This window comes from Eutrigla gurnardus (genome assembly GCF_963514095.1).
Source record: "Eutrigla gurnardus genome assembly, chromosome: 22".
Taxonomy (NCBI): domain Eukaryota; kingdom Metazoa; phylum Chordata; class Actinopteri; order Perciformes; family Triglidae; genus Eutrigla; species Eutrigla gurnardus.
Genome location: NC_139933.1, coordinates 15458667 through 15473976, shown reverse-complemented (window position 1 = coordinate 15473976; position 15310 = coordinate 15458667). Strand labels below are relative to the sequence as shown.

Here is a 15310-nt window from a genome sequence, read left to right as displayed (position 1 = left end):
TAAAATACCATTTTCTGTGGTTCTCTCCATCATCCATAAAGTAAAAAAAGGTAATTTTGAGTCATTCTTTGTAGTCAATCCTTTAATAATGAAAACACAAGTATCCTATATGATAATAATAATTATTATTTACTAATGATGTGAGTCAATAATCCATGAAAAAATATGACTAAATAGCTGCCGGTTGTTATTTCAATTGTACAGACGGTTTGGTTGTTTATTCAATTCATTTTTGTTGTGCAATGAAGTGCAATAAAGTGCTGACAACACAAGTGAGTGAGAATACAAAGACACAAGACTTTTAGCAGCAGGGTCACAAAATAATATAAAACTTAATGAAAAGAGAAAACAAATAATCAGAGGAAGAAAAAAAAAACAAGTTCAACTCGGGGGTCATTTAATGTACCACTAAACGTCATACTTTAGAAACTAAACTAACTAAAGGCTGCGGATAAACGACGTATAAGTGGACAATGGCACGAAAAGGAAGTACAAGTACCTCAAATACTTGCTTTTAAATAAATATACTTCCAACACTGCACAAAGAAAAGGAACGGAGCTCGAGGGTCACAGAGGGCGTCGAGGAGGCCATCCAGAGTGTTGTCTGTGGGGGAGGGAGGGGGGGGTGTTGGGGGGCGAGAGGAGGGGTGGGTGGGTGTTGGGGGGCGAGAGGGGGGGGTGTTGGGGGGCGAGAGGAGGGAGGGGGGGGTGTTGGGGGGCGAGAGGAGGGGTGGGGGGGTGTTGGGGGTCGAGGAGGGTGACTGAGGTGTAAGAACTCGTAACTCACACACTGGTCGACCAATCAGCGGAGGCTGCGGGGGAGAGAGAGCCGGTTGGTTACACTTGGACATGAACACACAGGACGAACAGACGGTCAGGACACTTTTCTTCCTCCTCCTCTTCTTCTTCTTCTGCAGACGTCTCACCTGAAGCAGAGACACCAAAGAGGAAGAGAAGAGGAGCCACTGACCGAGGTAATGAGCTCCGTCGTCTGGGAACTTTTTAAAAACCTCGCCGCCGCTCTGACTTTCTGGTTAATGGGAGGCGTTTGGGTCACAGAGGGAGGCGAGCAGCCAGGAAGTGGAGTGAGTGGTGCACCATGGGAAAAGGCCGCCATCGTTACGAAAGATTGATTTATGAGTTTTTAGCACAGCTTGAACTTTTACCACTGGTCATTTATGTCTCTAAATTATCTTGTAGAGTTTTAAAAAAATATGATTGTATTTTAGTTTTGTATTCCACATTAATACATATTTCTTTGACTTTTTCTACTTATCTTTTTTTCTTTCCTCATGACATGACTCTTAATTCTATCTTGATCTTATCTCATTTTATTTTCTTTGATCTAATTATGTTATTTTATCTTACCTTTATGATATTTTATATTGTCTATTCTTCTTGTTTTATCTTTATTTTATCTTTACCTTAACTTTTCTTACGTTGTCTCTTCTTCGCTTAACATTTCTTTGTTTTATCTGTTTTATCTTTATCTTATCCTTTCATATTTTCGTTATGTAATCTTATAGTTTTTTTATTGGTTTGATATATTATTTCATTTGTATCTATAACTTTACTCGTAGTTCAAAGCAAACACACGTACGTCCGTGACATTATGCAACAGAAGTGCTGGTCAAAGATCCAACATGTCGCCCCCCCGGTTCTGGACATGAGGCCTTCAGGACCCTCTTTGTGTGCGTGGGAAGCTTGTGTGTGTTTTGATCCCCTCCAGGATTCGCTGTCAACATGGCGAGCGTTTGAGGAAGAGAGACTCGGACAGCTGGCCGCCGCGGTGGAAGGCATGCCGCCGCTGTCCTGCGTGCCAGAGCTCTGCATGCTATTTATACTCACCTTGCCAGGATCACTGCTGGTGTCTGTTCATTCACGCCCGGCCTACGCAAATGCCACCGCGTTCAAAAGGAGCGCCCGTTACAAATGTGCTCTTCTGCCTTTCCATCATGGTGGAAACGCCCCCGATGTGATCAGTTAACACTCCAAACCCACCAGGAGTGAAATATTCTTCATGGCAACAATGAATTGGATGGATTGTCTTAACATTATCTAGAAACGTTCTTGGTCTTCAGAGGACGATGACCTTATAGCGACGCCCTGACTTTTCGTCTAGCACCACCAGCAGGTCAAAGTTTATACGAATGCCCCGATCACACTGAGACGCGTCAAACGTGTGGAGGAGAGAAACGAAGGCCATGAAAAAAAAATATATCCATGCATCATCTACCGTTTATCCTGTACTCAGGGTTGGGGGGCTGGAGCCGTGTGTTTCAACGGTATGGAAGGCCATTCACGCACATAACGACATTAATTGCACAAATGGTCTTCCATACAGGCGACGTGTCTCGGTGTGTGATCGAGATGTGATCACCAGGGGTTCATATGACGTCCCATTCGTAATCCATAGGGTTTAATATGACATCTGTCCACCCTTTGCAGCTAAAACAGCTTCAACTCTTCTGGAAGACTTTCCACAAGGTTAGGAGTGTTTTTATGGGACTTTTTGACCATTCTTCCAGAAGCGTATTTGTGAGGTCACACACTGATGTTGGAGGGAAGGCCTGGCTCTCAGTCTCCACTCTAATTCATCCCAAAGGTGTTCTATCGGGTCGAGGTCAGGACTCTGTGCCGGCCAGTCAAGTTCATCCACACCAAACTCTCTCCTCCATGTCTTTATGGACCTTGCTTTGTACACTGGTGCACAGTCATGTTGGAACAGGAAGGGGTCATCCCCAAACTGTCCCACAAAGTTGGGAGCATGGAATTGTCCAACATCTCTTGGTTTGCTGAAGCATTCAGAGTTCCTTTCACTGGAACTAAGGGGCCAAGCCCAGCTCCTGAAAAACACCCCACACCATAATCCCCCTCCATCAAACGTTACACGTGGCACAATGCAGTCAGACAAGTACCATTGTCCTGGCAACCGCCAAACCCAGACTCTCCATCAGATTGCCAGATGGAGAAGCGTGATTGGTCCCTCCAGAGAACGTCTCCACTGCTCTAGAGTCCAGTGGTGGCGTGCTTTACACCACTGCATCCGACGCTTTGCATTGCACTTGCTGAAGTATGGCTTGGATGCAGCTGATCGCCATGGAAACCCATTCCATGAAGCTCTCTATGCTTTTCTTGATCTAATCTGAAGGCCACATGAAGTTTGGAGGTCTGCAGCGATTAACTCTGCAGAAAGTTGGTGACCTCTGTGACCTATGTGCCTCAGCATCCGCTGACCCCACTCTGTCATTTTACGTGGTCTACCACTTCTTGTTGAGTTGCTGTCGTTCCCAATCACTTCCACTTTGTTCTAATCCCACTGACAGATGACTGTGGAATATTTAGGAGTGAGGACATTTCCCGACTAGACTTGTTGCACAGGTGGCATCCTATCACAGTACCACGCTGGAATTCACTGAGATCCTGAGAGCGACCCATTCTTTCACACGTTTGTAGAAACAGTCTGCATGCATAGGTGCTGCTTTTATACTCCTGTGGTCATGAAGTGATTGGAACACCTGATTTATATTATTTGGATGGGAGTGAATACTTTTGGCAATAAAGTGTATCTCCAGGAATGGATTTCACCATGATGAGTTTACACATTCACAAACATCCCCAGATTTTAGATGATTATCATGAAGTTTGTTTGCATACTGTATGTTTGCATGTACTGATGTGTTGTTTATCCTTTCACAGTGACGGAGAAATGGCCATACCCCCGATGTTTAACTCCGACACGCCGTTCGTCATCGTGACCGGAGGATCTGAACTCTCTTTCCTTGGCAAAGAGGACCAGAGCCGAGGATGTGAGGAGGAGAAGGACTCGCTGGTCCAGGCCATCGGCCCTCATCTGAGCCGGGTGATGCAGCGCGGCACTGCCAAACATGTGGTCGCCGACGGAAACCACGAGGCCAAGGAGAATCCCTGTGTCTCCATAGTGGCTCAGGCAGAGAGTATGTCGATCGATGAATGTTGCATTCAGTGATCACGATGAGGATTGGGGTTGATTAACATTGGGACTAACAGGGCTGATGTCCACTGGTGTTATCTACAAGAAAAATGAATGTGTGATGTTTTTTAGCAGGATTTGGGTAAAAATCTGTACTTTAAGCATGATATGCTAAAAGTAAAATATAGTACAGCGTGCAACACAAAGATGACCAAGATTAAATTCATAAATGAAAATAAAAACTTGAATATTCGCAGGTGGCAAATCTACAAAAAAAAAAACTCACACATTTCTAAATTTATAAATAAATTAACAATAATTACACCTTAAATCTTTGCGTTTTTTCTCAGATAGATAATCTCCCTCCCCTGGCTCTGTAATTATATATTTTTAAATCTATAATGGCCCTAATATGCCGTCGTAGAAACAGTAAATGATGATAAACAAGGGGAGGGTAATAAGGAGACACTATTGAGTTGCATTGTGGGACATGTAGGATCCAAGGTTTTTCTAGTTTCTATTATTAGAATTTCTCAGAAAAAAATTATTAATAAGCACTCCCCTGGTTGCCTGGGGCGGCTGTTGCTCAGAGGTAGAGCGAGTCGTCCTTCAATCAGAAGATTGGCCGTTCGAATCCCGGCTCCTCTAGTCTGCATGCCGAAGTATCCTTGGGCAAGATACTGAACCCCCTATTGCCCCCGATGCTGCGCCATCGGTGTTAGATCCTGATGTGCAGGCGGCTCCTATGCCATCAGTGTATGAATGCGTGTGTGAAAGGGTAAAAATGACTGAATGTAGTATGTGAAGCACCTTGAGTAGCTAGTTAGCTAGAAAAGCGCTATATAAATGCAGGTCCATTTGCCTCTTTGAGAGCAAAATATAAATGATTAATGAGCATTATGGCACTGGTAAGAGGATTTTGTTTGGACAGAGTCAGGCTAGCTGTTCCCCTCCGTTTCCAGTCTTTGTGCTAAGCTATGCTAAGTGTCTCGTCTACTGCATCATTGCTGCATGCAATTCTGCATCAGCAAAGCTCATTTTTTTCCCAAAAACTTGCACACTTTCTCTCCATCCCTGTTTTGGCTGAATGTATTTATACTTTTGAATACTTTATACGTTTCTGGAACTTATCGACTAAACATTTCCCTGTCCCAGGTGAAGACTTTCAGGAGTTCAGTCCGACCAACACACAGTGTCCTTACTCAAGATCTCAGCTGCTCAAAATGACCAGGTACCTCGCAAATACAGTCCACAGTCAAACTAAGTCATACAGCTGTGAGAAACGTTTTAAAGGTCCTGTGTGTAGGATTAGAAAAGGACTCATCTATCACGTTTTCTCAAGCTAAAGTCCAATCCAAGTCCATGAATTTTAAGACTACTTACAGATTCGTCTCACTCACCAAAGGGTAGCCATCTTGAAAGGGCTTTCATCCTTAAACCGTAAGTAACCTGACCCTGACTCATATCCTCTAATTTCAGGTCTCTCAGCGTGGAAACTTCCCTCCTGAGTGACACGGAGGACGAGGACTTTGATGTGGCGGCCAAGCTCCTGCTGCACCACCGCCACAGAAAACACCGGCGGAGAACCAGAAGAGAGACGCAGGGGGACGGGGACCAACCTCCCATCATCCAGGGCCTGTGGGTGCAGGAGATCGACTGGCTGAAATCGGGAGGGTTGATGTCATCATCTGTTGAGATCATACCGCCTCCTCCTCAGTTCACCGACTACTGCGACCACGACGGTGATGCTGACGTGTGCGTCAGAGGACTCGAGGACGCGTTGCCGTCGGAGGACCAGTGCAGGTCAGACGACAGGGGAGGCTCGGACTCGGATTGCGGGCTCGAGCAGGACTCTGAATGTATTTACACACAGGAAAGCGAGTCGGACTCGTCCTGCGCCGCAGACGACGGCACACAGGCACCAGGGGGTTTTGGAGTTGACGCCAGAATGTCAAATCTAACCTTTGACCTGATGCAGGTGTCTGGATTTGCCTCCTCCTCTCATGCCGAGTGGGAGTCGGACTCTACAGGGTGCGTTCGAAGCCTGCTGGGAGTTTCGGACTCCAGCGCCACACCCAGCTCTGGGAATTCATCTCAGAGTGTCGTTGGTTCGGATGACATGAACGACATTGACACGGTTTTGGACGGACTAAGAGGCAGAGTGACGCGGCTGCCGAAGCTCTTCGCTTTACCTTTCTTGAGAGATTTTGTTGAACATACTCTGAACGACTGGAAGGCCAGCGTGTCTGTCAATGAAGGACTCATATTTCATCATGTAAGATGCCAACACAGAGGCCATGCACTTTTATCAACACCACAATCAGTGACGCCACAGCAACGAGTTAAAAAAATATTTTGAAGGGGTTTAGTATTACACTTCCACAGAGTGCTTTGGGGACTCTCAAGAGAAAAATAATAAACAGGTCAAAATCGAAGCAGCAGGACTCGAGATATCCTCACTAATATGGCTAAAGCTCCAGAAATGCTACATTTCACAGAATCCATCCAGTTTTGGCATAAAAAGTGTAAAATGTAGTAGAATGTAGCATAAAATAATATAAAAAAATGAATCCCTCACTGTCATAGTAATACATTTGCCAGTAATACAATGTTAAAAACATGTGTCTTGTTCCCCACAATGTGTGGGCTTGATTTTTTTTGCCGTCCCATCACCATTACTATCTATATAACCTCTTTATTTGGTATGAAGTTTTTTTTTCTATGGTAACATATATATCGCAGCCCAATATCGTGCAGCCCAAATCCAGGCACCCAGCGAATACATTCGCCAGCACAACGTAATTGGCAAAACAATTCAGAATATTTAAGCGTGTTTTCCAGGAGACAATGTAGCATGTATGTCAAATATAAGTCCAATAATCTCGCTGTATTAGCTCTGTTTTTGGTCTCCACCAGCTGCGGAGGTTAGTATCTGTCTCTTTAGATGCTAAATGCTCCACCAGTCTCTAACTGTGTCTGTCTGCTGTTTGCTGCTGAGCAGGTAATGGACGACAGGTTTATCACCTTTTATTTTGGAATAACAGCTGCTGCTGCTGCTGCTGCTGGAAACATAGCAGACGAGATCAGTGAGAGCGAACCAAAACAGTGAAGTTACAAACTGTAAAACCGAAACAAAGAGCTCAAAGATGGTTGAATGCTTCGTAGTTTAAGAGTCAGGTGATTCTTGTCGCTATGAAAAACCTCTTTTACATCGTACATCATCATTTGACCAACTGTTTAATTAAAGTAAAAGTACCTCCACATTGCACTTAAAGGCAGAGTAGGTAAGTGGGGAAAAGCCACAGAGACTTTGACTTTGAACATCTCACCGAACCAAAAAAAGTCCCGCCCCCTTCGTTCAGACATCTGTTCAAAGCCGCTCCCCCAGAATGCCAAACGTGTGCTCCAGATTGGTGTGCAGCAATCAGGAAGTAAGCATTAACAGATAGGCAGGCCGTCCAATTATTTTCTCCACTTTTTTAATTGGATGTGATTTTTACAGTCCTGCCACGACCATAGATGACTTTCATTTATTGATTGCTATCGGTATGTTGCGAGGATTTCAAGTAATATAACACAATGTATAGAATCACTTACTTATCCTTTAAGTACTACACTAATATACAAACAGGAAACAGCTGTCGTGACGTCACAGATTTGGATGTGCTCAAAGTGCAACAGGCTTTCTGATTCACCCCTCAATCCCTCAGCCCATCTTTAATTTACTCTCTACTTCTGTATCCTTCAGCAACTTCAGCCCAGCTGCTGCCAGTACAGGGAGGGAGAGGAGTACTGCGTCCTTCACCACCTCCAGAACGGCTCTTATGGTGACGTCTTCTGTGTCCGGGACAAAAGGACCGGCTTCAAATGTGCTGCCAAGAGGGTAAGCCAAGAAAGAGTGAGTCATCCCATAACAAAGACATGGAGATGTGCACCGCCCAAAGTCTCCCACTCCTCCACACTGAAATGACAACGGGGTGAAAAAGTGATTGAAGCACTTCGTTGTTCCCAGATTCCTCTGAGTCACTTCAGCGGCGAGGAGGTGAGCACGTGGAGCGCTCTCAACTCCCCTCGTGTTGTCGAGCTCTTCGGCGCCGTGAGGGAGGGACTCAACATCGTGCTCTTCATGGACTTGAAGCCGGGTAAACTTTCAATAAACAACACAAATACTTAACCCTGCATTGCCCAATGAATGAATTGCAACTAAAGATTTTGTCCGAACCTCTTCAGCATGTTTGGCCCAGCTTCTCAAAGAGATGGACGCCCTCCCTGAGGACTTGGCCCTGCACTACCTGCATCAGTCACTGGGGGCACTAGAGCACCTGCACCAGAGAAAGGTCCTTCACCTGGATGTTAAAGGTAAAATGTTCTTCATTGGTCTGGTTGTTTATTTGTACAGAACCTATTTATTCAAGTACAGTTGTTAGGTACCTCTATTTTTATGTTAATATGTTTTGTACTCCAGTACATTTATACATTTACCATTTTTATTTTCAGATTAAGATTTTACACGATATTATCATGTGTGTGTATTAATAACATCATATGAATATTTCATTTTTAAAATATCAGTTATATATTGAGGACTTTTATTTGAGTATTTGAGTATTTCAATAGTTATGTATTATTACTTTAACTCAAATAAATCCTTTGAATACTTCTTTACTGCTTTAACCTGCACTAATCAATATTTTCATATGAGCAATGGGTCAAATGTGTAATATGAACGTTGGTTTTGTTTTTTTGCTTTAAGTCTCTTAATGTATTATACACCAACTGCTCAGTTAGCCACTATCTAGTGAACATAGAGGAGCATTTAGCTGCTAAAACACGGATATTTCCCTCAGGAGTTGGTGGAGACCAAAAACAGAGCTAAAAGAGACAATCTTAGACTTATAGGTGTTTCCAGAAACACAAATCAAAATGAATGATAGTGTTGATCTGAGTCTGCTGGGTAGGAAACTGTTTAACTGTAGGAAAAGATTTAAGTGCTGTTTTAAGGTACTTCACCTTGAATATTTGTATTTTATACTCTGAAGTTAATGTCAGAGGCACATACTTGTACTTCTGACAATAATTACTTTGCAGATTGAGATCAGGTTGAATAATCCTGCTTGCCCTTTCAACTACCCTGAACAGCAGTGACAACTTCTGTACGTTATAAAACAGGGCTTTTGAAGGATCTGAATGTGAATACCCAGAGTGGTAGATTTGATATTATCAGCAGTGCAGGGAGGGTGAAGCCTCTAGCTGATGGTTCTACTGTCAGATCGGATCCCCAGTGTTGGTACCTAATCTCAAACTGACACTTTACCCCTAAACCCTCAGTAATCCCTGCTGAGAGGATTGAAGAGGAAAGGGTTCGCTCAAATTAGGCTCCTCCATCGCCCTCACTCAGCCAACAAACATCTACTCAATCATTCTTATCATATCAGATCTGCATGCAGAAGAATATGTTACTTTATACTGCCTCCAAGCGGCTGTTCAGGAGCTCCAGATGGCTTTGACCCCCCGTGAACCCATCACTCTGACAGCCTCCGACAGCCTCCTGATTTCTCACTCAACTGTTTCATAATAGGCACCAAATGAAAACAAGCTGTCCCACTAAATCCCGCGTGTTGATTTTATTCCAGTTGACAATGTGCTGCTGTCTGCAGACTGCAGAGACACATTCCTCTGTGACTTTGGTCTCTCAGAGACTTTAGATGACAATGGATGGAGCACTAACGCATTCAGGGGTGAGTAAAGTCTAAAATGACAGCAACAAATTGTGGCTGGAAGCACAAATGAACTGCAACATTCTGGTTAGCCTTAAAATGACCTTGTGGCCAAAAGTACATCCGCATAGTTTTGTAGTTTCGTGCAAAAAGCTGGACCCCAGTGAAGAGGACCTGCTCCCTATGTAGATATGAGGGCTCATTCTAAGCCAATGAAAACACAAGAATGCTGAGTTTCAGGTTATTATACACTAATAAACACATAGTTATGAATAGTGTATCCCATTTGTCCTCACAGATCCCCCGAAAAACGTCACACTGGCCCTTTAAATAAATACCTCAGCTCTGATAACAACACACACAGAGGGAGAGTGCCTTACCTTCTCTGCTCAGGTAGACATTACTCCACTATAACTTTACATAGCTAATAGTTGTTTGTGGCTGTGTCCCGAAAACCAAATTTAGCACCTTTAAATGTGCTAACATTAGCCACTGTAAGCTAATGTTGGTCTGTAAGTCATACCAGGCCAAGTGAGGCTACAGCATCAAAATCCTTGAGTATGTTGAATTGACCAATACTGTGTTTTATTACTTACTATTTATTTACAAAAAAATAAATAATTTGTCGCATTTTTCATGCACTTACGCAAAGTTTCTCTTTTTGACATTCGGGGCATTATCACTGCAGCAGACAACTTCTAGATATAGCGGATTAATGTCTTCCTGAGCAGAGAATGTGTGTTTGTGTGTGTGTGTGTGTGTGTGTGTGTGTGTGTGTGTGTGTGTGTGTGTGTGTGTGTGTGTGTGTGTGTGTGTGTGTGTGATATTTATCTCAACATAGTATAAATACACAGAAAAAACCTCCAGACTTAGGAAAATGTAAGCCATGTCAAAAGGTATACAACCAACAGGAGCAAGACAAATTAATTAAGAGCTAAAGAGGGAGGGATTAAAATGACTGCTGCGTTTGTTGACATAGGAGCCGCCTTCCCCGGCACCGAGACCCACATGGCCCCCGAGGTGGCGCGAGGGGATCGACTGTGTGCCAAGGTGGACGTGTGGAGCAGCTGTTGCATGCTACTGCACATGCTCAACGGACGGCACCCGTGGATTCGCTACTACTCCCATCCGCTGTGTCTCCATGTGAGGGTCTCGTCAGCTTTGTTTGAGGTGTGATGTTTTGCCCCTCATGTGAAAAGAACTGCATTGAGGTTTTCTCACATTTCCTCTCGCGTTTCACAGATTGTCAATGAGCCTCCTCCTCTTTGGGAGGTGCCGTCCAACTGCAACAACTTCACGGCCAAAGTGTTCAGGGCCGGACTCCAGAAAGATCCTGACAGACGGGCGTCGGCAAAGGAGCTCCAGAGGAAAACCACCAAGGCCCTCAGAGCAGGTTGGCGTGTTACATGTTCAAGAAATCAATTTGTAATTTATTCACATTTACAAACACAGATTAAGTGCCTTACAACATCAACACAAATTAGTAGAAGAGCACTGAGAGAGCACAGACCTCTGCCAAGGCCAAATGGTCTCTCTCGCAAATATTTATCAAAATGATCCACTCCAAATTTTAATGGGTTCTTCCTCAGCCAATGCTTCAGCCCTCCAACAAGTTGAGGCAGTAGTTTTTCCATCATCCTCCTGACAAAAAGAAGGACTTAGCGGAGGTAACAATATCAAGCAGTACTGGAATAAAATAACCAAATGATTTACATAGAAAACAATAATGACATACAACAGACGAAAGAACCAGAACAAGAAAACACAACAGAATAAAAAAAAACAAGATGTATGGTATTATATCAAATATATACATCGACTATATTGAATATCAAAGGTATCTGGTCATGCAATCCTTTAAACGTTAGAAGAGAAACCAATATAAAGATGCTAAAATATGTCTACTGTGATCTGATCTCTTAAATTTGTTCTAAGTCTTGCAGATATCGCTGCATGTCTCAGCAAAATAATTATAGGAGATGGCAGTAAATAATATCCCCAAGAGGAAGTACATACAGGGAAAATAGCGTAAAACCTAGGATTCAGCCCTGAGGCACTCCAAATCCAGTTTCGATCAATAAAAACACAGAATTATCTTTTTTTTAAGTATGACAACAGTCTTGAGTACCTTACTGTTTTTATGACATAATTGGCATCACTTAGGACTCTTGAATTTGCTCTGCAGTTGGAGGTTTGAGTCCCTGGTCCGTCAACAGCGCCTCTGAGAAGCTGCATGGTGACAAGAGCCAGAATGAGGACGCACACTGCTCTTTGTCACCTAGGATCAACCCGACTAAACCAGCAGCCCCGATGGCCTGGGTGAGCCCCTGGAGGACTACAGCAGTGGACGAGGACAGCACTGACTGGCGATATGGTGAATCAGACCAAGACTCTGAAGTGGAGACAGACTCTGTAACGAAGGAATGGGAGTCCCGCCCAAAATCACTGCAGGATGATTACATCGTAGACGGAAAAGACTGGGAAGCCTTTTCTGATTCAGAGGTCGATATATACATGGCAGAGGAGAAACACGTTCAAGAAAAGTGGCTGAAAAGTGACAGGGCCTACGAGGGGGACTGGGAAGAGGAAGGCAATGAAGAGGAGGAAGAAGAGTGGGACTCCTCCATGTCCACAGAGTATCTCCGTGCTCTCCGAGGCATTTACCCTTTGCTGCAAAAGGGCCAACAGACGAATGACAATTCCTGGGGATCCCAGCCAGAGCTGAAATACCTCCGAGACGGTGAGTCAGACAAACTCTTCGTCATGACGACGAATCACCAACTGCAGTGCACTCTTCTTTTCCAGTTTTCTAAAGGGATACTGATGTTACACATAAAAAAAGTATTTGTGTCTCCATAGGGAGCTGTGTGAATCCTTGCTAAATGTCCTCAAGTGATGTCACTTGAGTTCACATCTGTTAGGTGTGAAAATGTGTGAAAATCAAAAGAAATCCAGGGGTGTGGAGTGAGAAACAAGTAAGACCTCTGTATCTCGCTGCTCATCTCGGCTGCAGGCTATATTAGCCACTACTAGCATAACACACACGAGTCCCAGATTCACTGTTGATGGTGAATTTGCAATGTGGGTAATGTACGCACCAGGTTCTGGATTCATTCCACCAGTCCACACTGCCTGTTTGTTTATCCACAACTCCTTCAAGTTTTTGCCGTCTTTGGGTCAGAAATTCCACATATTGATCCCTTCAAACAGAAAACGTTGTAGTAAAGACACCCAAATCTGAAGATCACTGGTCTTGTCCTTTGGTGGTATGGAAGACATGCTGCTAACAGAAACTGCTAATCTCTTGTCCCTCACTAGATGTCACTATCAGAACCAAAATCCAAACACCGTCTCCTGAACCTCGAGATGACCCTCCGTCCTGTTTCAGCTGCTCAGACACAGCGCAGATGGATGCCTCAGAGAAGGTATGTGTCTTTAGTTGAAATAGTAATGCAACTGAAATCTAGTGATTCGTGGAAATGTTACGGAAGACTAATTATGGTGGGTGGGTCAAACAAACACAGGACTTTCACCCAGGAGACTAGTGTTTAAGACAGCGTGTCCCAAATGTGATGCAACACTTTTGTGACAGTTTAACATTAACATTAATTTTGTTTCCTAAATCTAACGTTAATTGTGTTTCCTAAATCTAACGTTAAGTTTGTTTCGTAAATCTAACTATTTTTATGCCTAAACCTTAGTTCTCATATTTATTTTAAGCTTAAGTTTTTCATAAACCCAACTAAGTGATTTTGTTGTCTAAACTTAGTTTTGATGCATACTGTCATCCTGACTGGCAGAAATGGAAAATGCGTACTTGTGACTATTTGGGGGGGATTCCTTACCCTGAAAAACCGAACTTTCCCTCCATTTTTCAGGACTCCGATCATTCCTCTGATGATCTGAGCTCTGGAGTCTTCTCCTCCTGCAACAGCCAGACGGATGGACACTTGGAGTGGTCGGCCTCAGCCAATCAGCCGTCCTCGCAGTGCTTCGAAGGTAAGCTAGCGAGGCCGTCTCACTTTGTCGTACGCTGGTCGACCTCTGTGTTCAGTTGTGACTCGCTGCTCTAGGTGTCGACGTCTGGATCGAGAACGTCCAGGGCGAGTGTCTGCGGATCCGGGAACGCCGGCAGGTCAAAGTCGGCCATGTTGCTATTGGAATTAGCGATCAGGTAAGACACGGATTCCAGGCAACCACCCAGCTCTTGCCTCATTTCGATTATAGATTTAGTTCAGAGGCCCAGCTCTGCTATTAACAGGGGATCTGCAGGTCTTAAACAGTCAATTAAATATGAAAACTTAACTATTTTGTCTTCTTTCTAGACCAAAATCACCTGATAAGTAGCAGAATGTTGCAGGGTATTAAACTTTAGTATTAGTTACAAATAACTATGACAGACAAATAAATGTACTGTGCAATAAAAAAGTACAATATTTGCCTGAAATGTAGTGGAGTAGAAGTATAAAACTGCATGAAATACAAATATGCAAGCAAAGTACAAGTATCTCAAAGTTGTACAGAGTCAATTTAGTTTTCTTAATTTCGAGTTCTGTTCACGATTATTTGTTTTTCTACGAAACTAGAAAGAAGCTAACAGTTGTCACGTTAAAATCTGGCTGAAATGTGAATGCAATTATTTTAAAGAACCGACAACATTTGGATATAAATCTGATCAAAGAGTTTTATTATGAGTCTGACCTTTTTTCGATCAGACACATTTCTGTCAGCGGTTTGATACCCATCCAAACCAAGCTGTCATCTATCGGTCTCAGGTCGCGGGGAAAGCCTTCACCTTGGAGACCCTGGACCGGAAGACGGTCTCCTTTGAGCAGGAGATCAGGGAGTCTTGTCTGTGGCTTCGCTGTGTTGCTGCTCCTGACAGATGTCAGCACTGGAGGTGGAGAGTCAGAGATGGCAAGCTGGAGCTCCGAGAATGAGACGGACTATCTTTTGTTACTTTTTTGTTGTTTGCACTATTTTTAAGCCATGTGCAGATGTGCTGCAGATGTGACTGGTGGTATGAATATAAAGTATACGTAGATTTGTGAATTTCATCAATAAGATGTGATTTTAGAGCTGGTTTTCTATTTGTAAAGATGATTTTTCTATATTTTCTATCTTGCCCTCTACGCCTGGATGTTTGGGGAGATCAAACTGTTCAGTTCATGTCTTTGTTTCTTTCTGTAATCTGGAAATTCAGAATGAGCGAAGCGGCTGAAAACGATGACTGTCATGATGCCACGTAAGCCCTCAAGACATTTTATATCTTAATAATAAAAAATGACCTCCAAAGCAAAGAAGCTGCTCTCTTCTGCCACCTCTGCCTGTTTTCTCGTCATTGCCTCCTTCGTCCTCCGGCTGCAGCCACGCGGGGAGGAGAGCAGCAGGAAAACGTTCAAGACACGCCAGCTGATGAAAACGCCTCTAATGCTGCATCAGAGCTATTTACAACACTAATAAAGAAACTAGCACAAAGAAAAGCTCACGTGACTCCACCCAGGATTTCACATGATATCAGATCACATGATTCTGACTCGTCATCTCTCAGACGTTCACATAAACGTGGTCGAGGTTTTCATTGAGAAGTAATAGATCATTACAGCTACCAGAGAGAACACTGCGGTCATGTCTGGGTTTT

The 15310-nt window shown here is 43.6% G+C and overlaps 1 protein-coding gene and 1 long non-coding RNA gene across 3 annotated transcripts in view; one reads left to right on the top strand and one right to left on the bottom strand.

Annotated features, from left to right (window-relative positions):
- The window catches only part of LOC311032769, a 2873-nt gene extending 1960 nt beyond the window's left edge, over positions 1-913 (bottom strand). The window contains exon 1 of the long non-coding RNA XR_014599212.1: positions 788-913. This is a non-coding gene — a long non-coding RNA (uncharacterized lncRNA). The remainder of the gene's footprint in view (positions 1-787) is intronic.
- Positions 835-15310, top strand: map3k14b (mitogen-activated protein kinase kinase kinase 14b). Of its 2 annotated transcripts, XM_084039781.1 has the most exons (15): positions 835-974; positions 3700-3956; positions 5108-5183; positions 5432-6227; positions 7701-7835; positions 7965-8094; positions 8183-8311; positions 9586-9690; positions 10649-10812; positions 10912-11062; positions 11855-12409; positions 12988-13094; positions 13548-13668; positions 13743-13843; positions 14445-15310. In XM_084039781.1, exons 2-15 carry the CDS (start codon positions 3710-3712, stop codon positions 14607-14609), a joined length of 2982 nt encoding a protein of 993 aa, XP_083895907.1. In that variant the 5' UTR covers positions 835-974; positions 3700-3709; the 3' UTR covers positions 14610-15310. The 2 variants fall into 2 exon arrangements, with proteins under 2 accessions (XP_083895907.1, XP_083895908.1); XM_084039782.1 differs by lacking the exon at positions 9586-9690.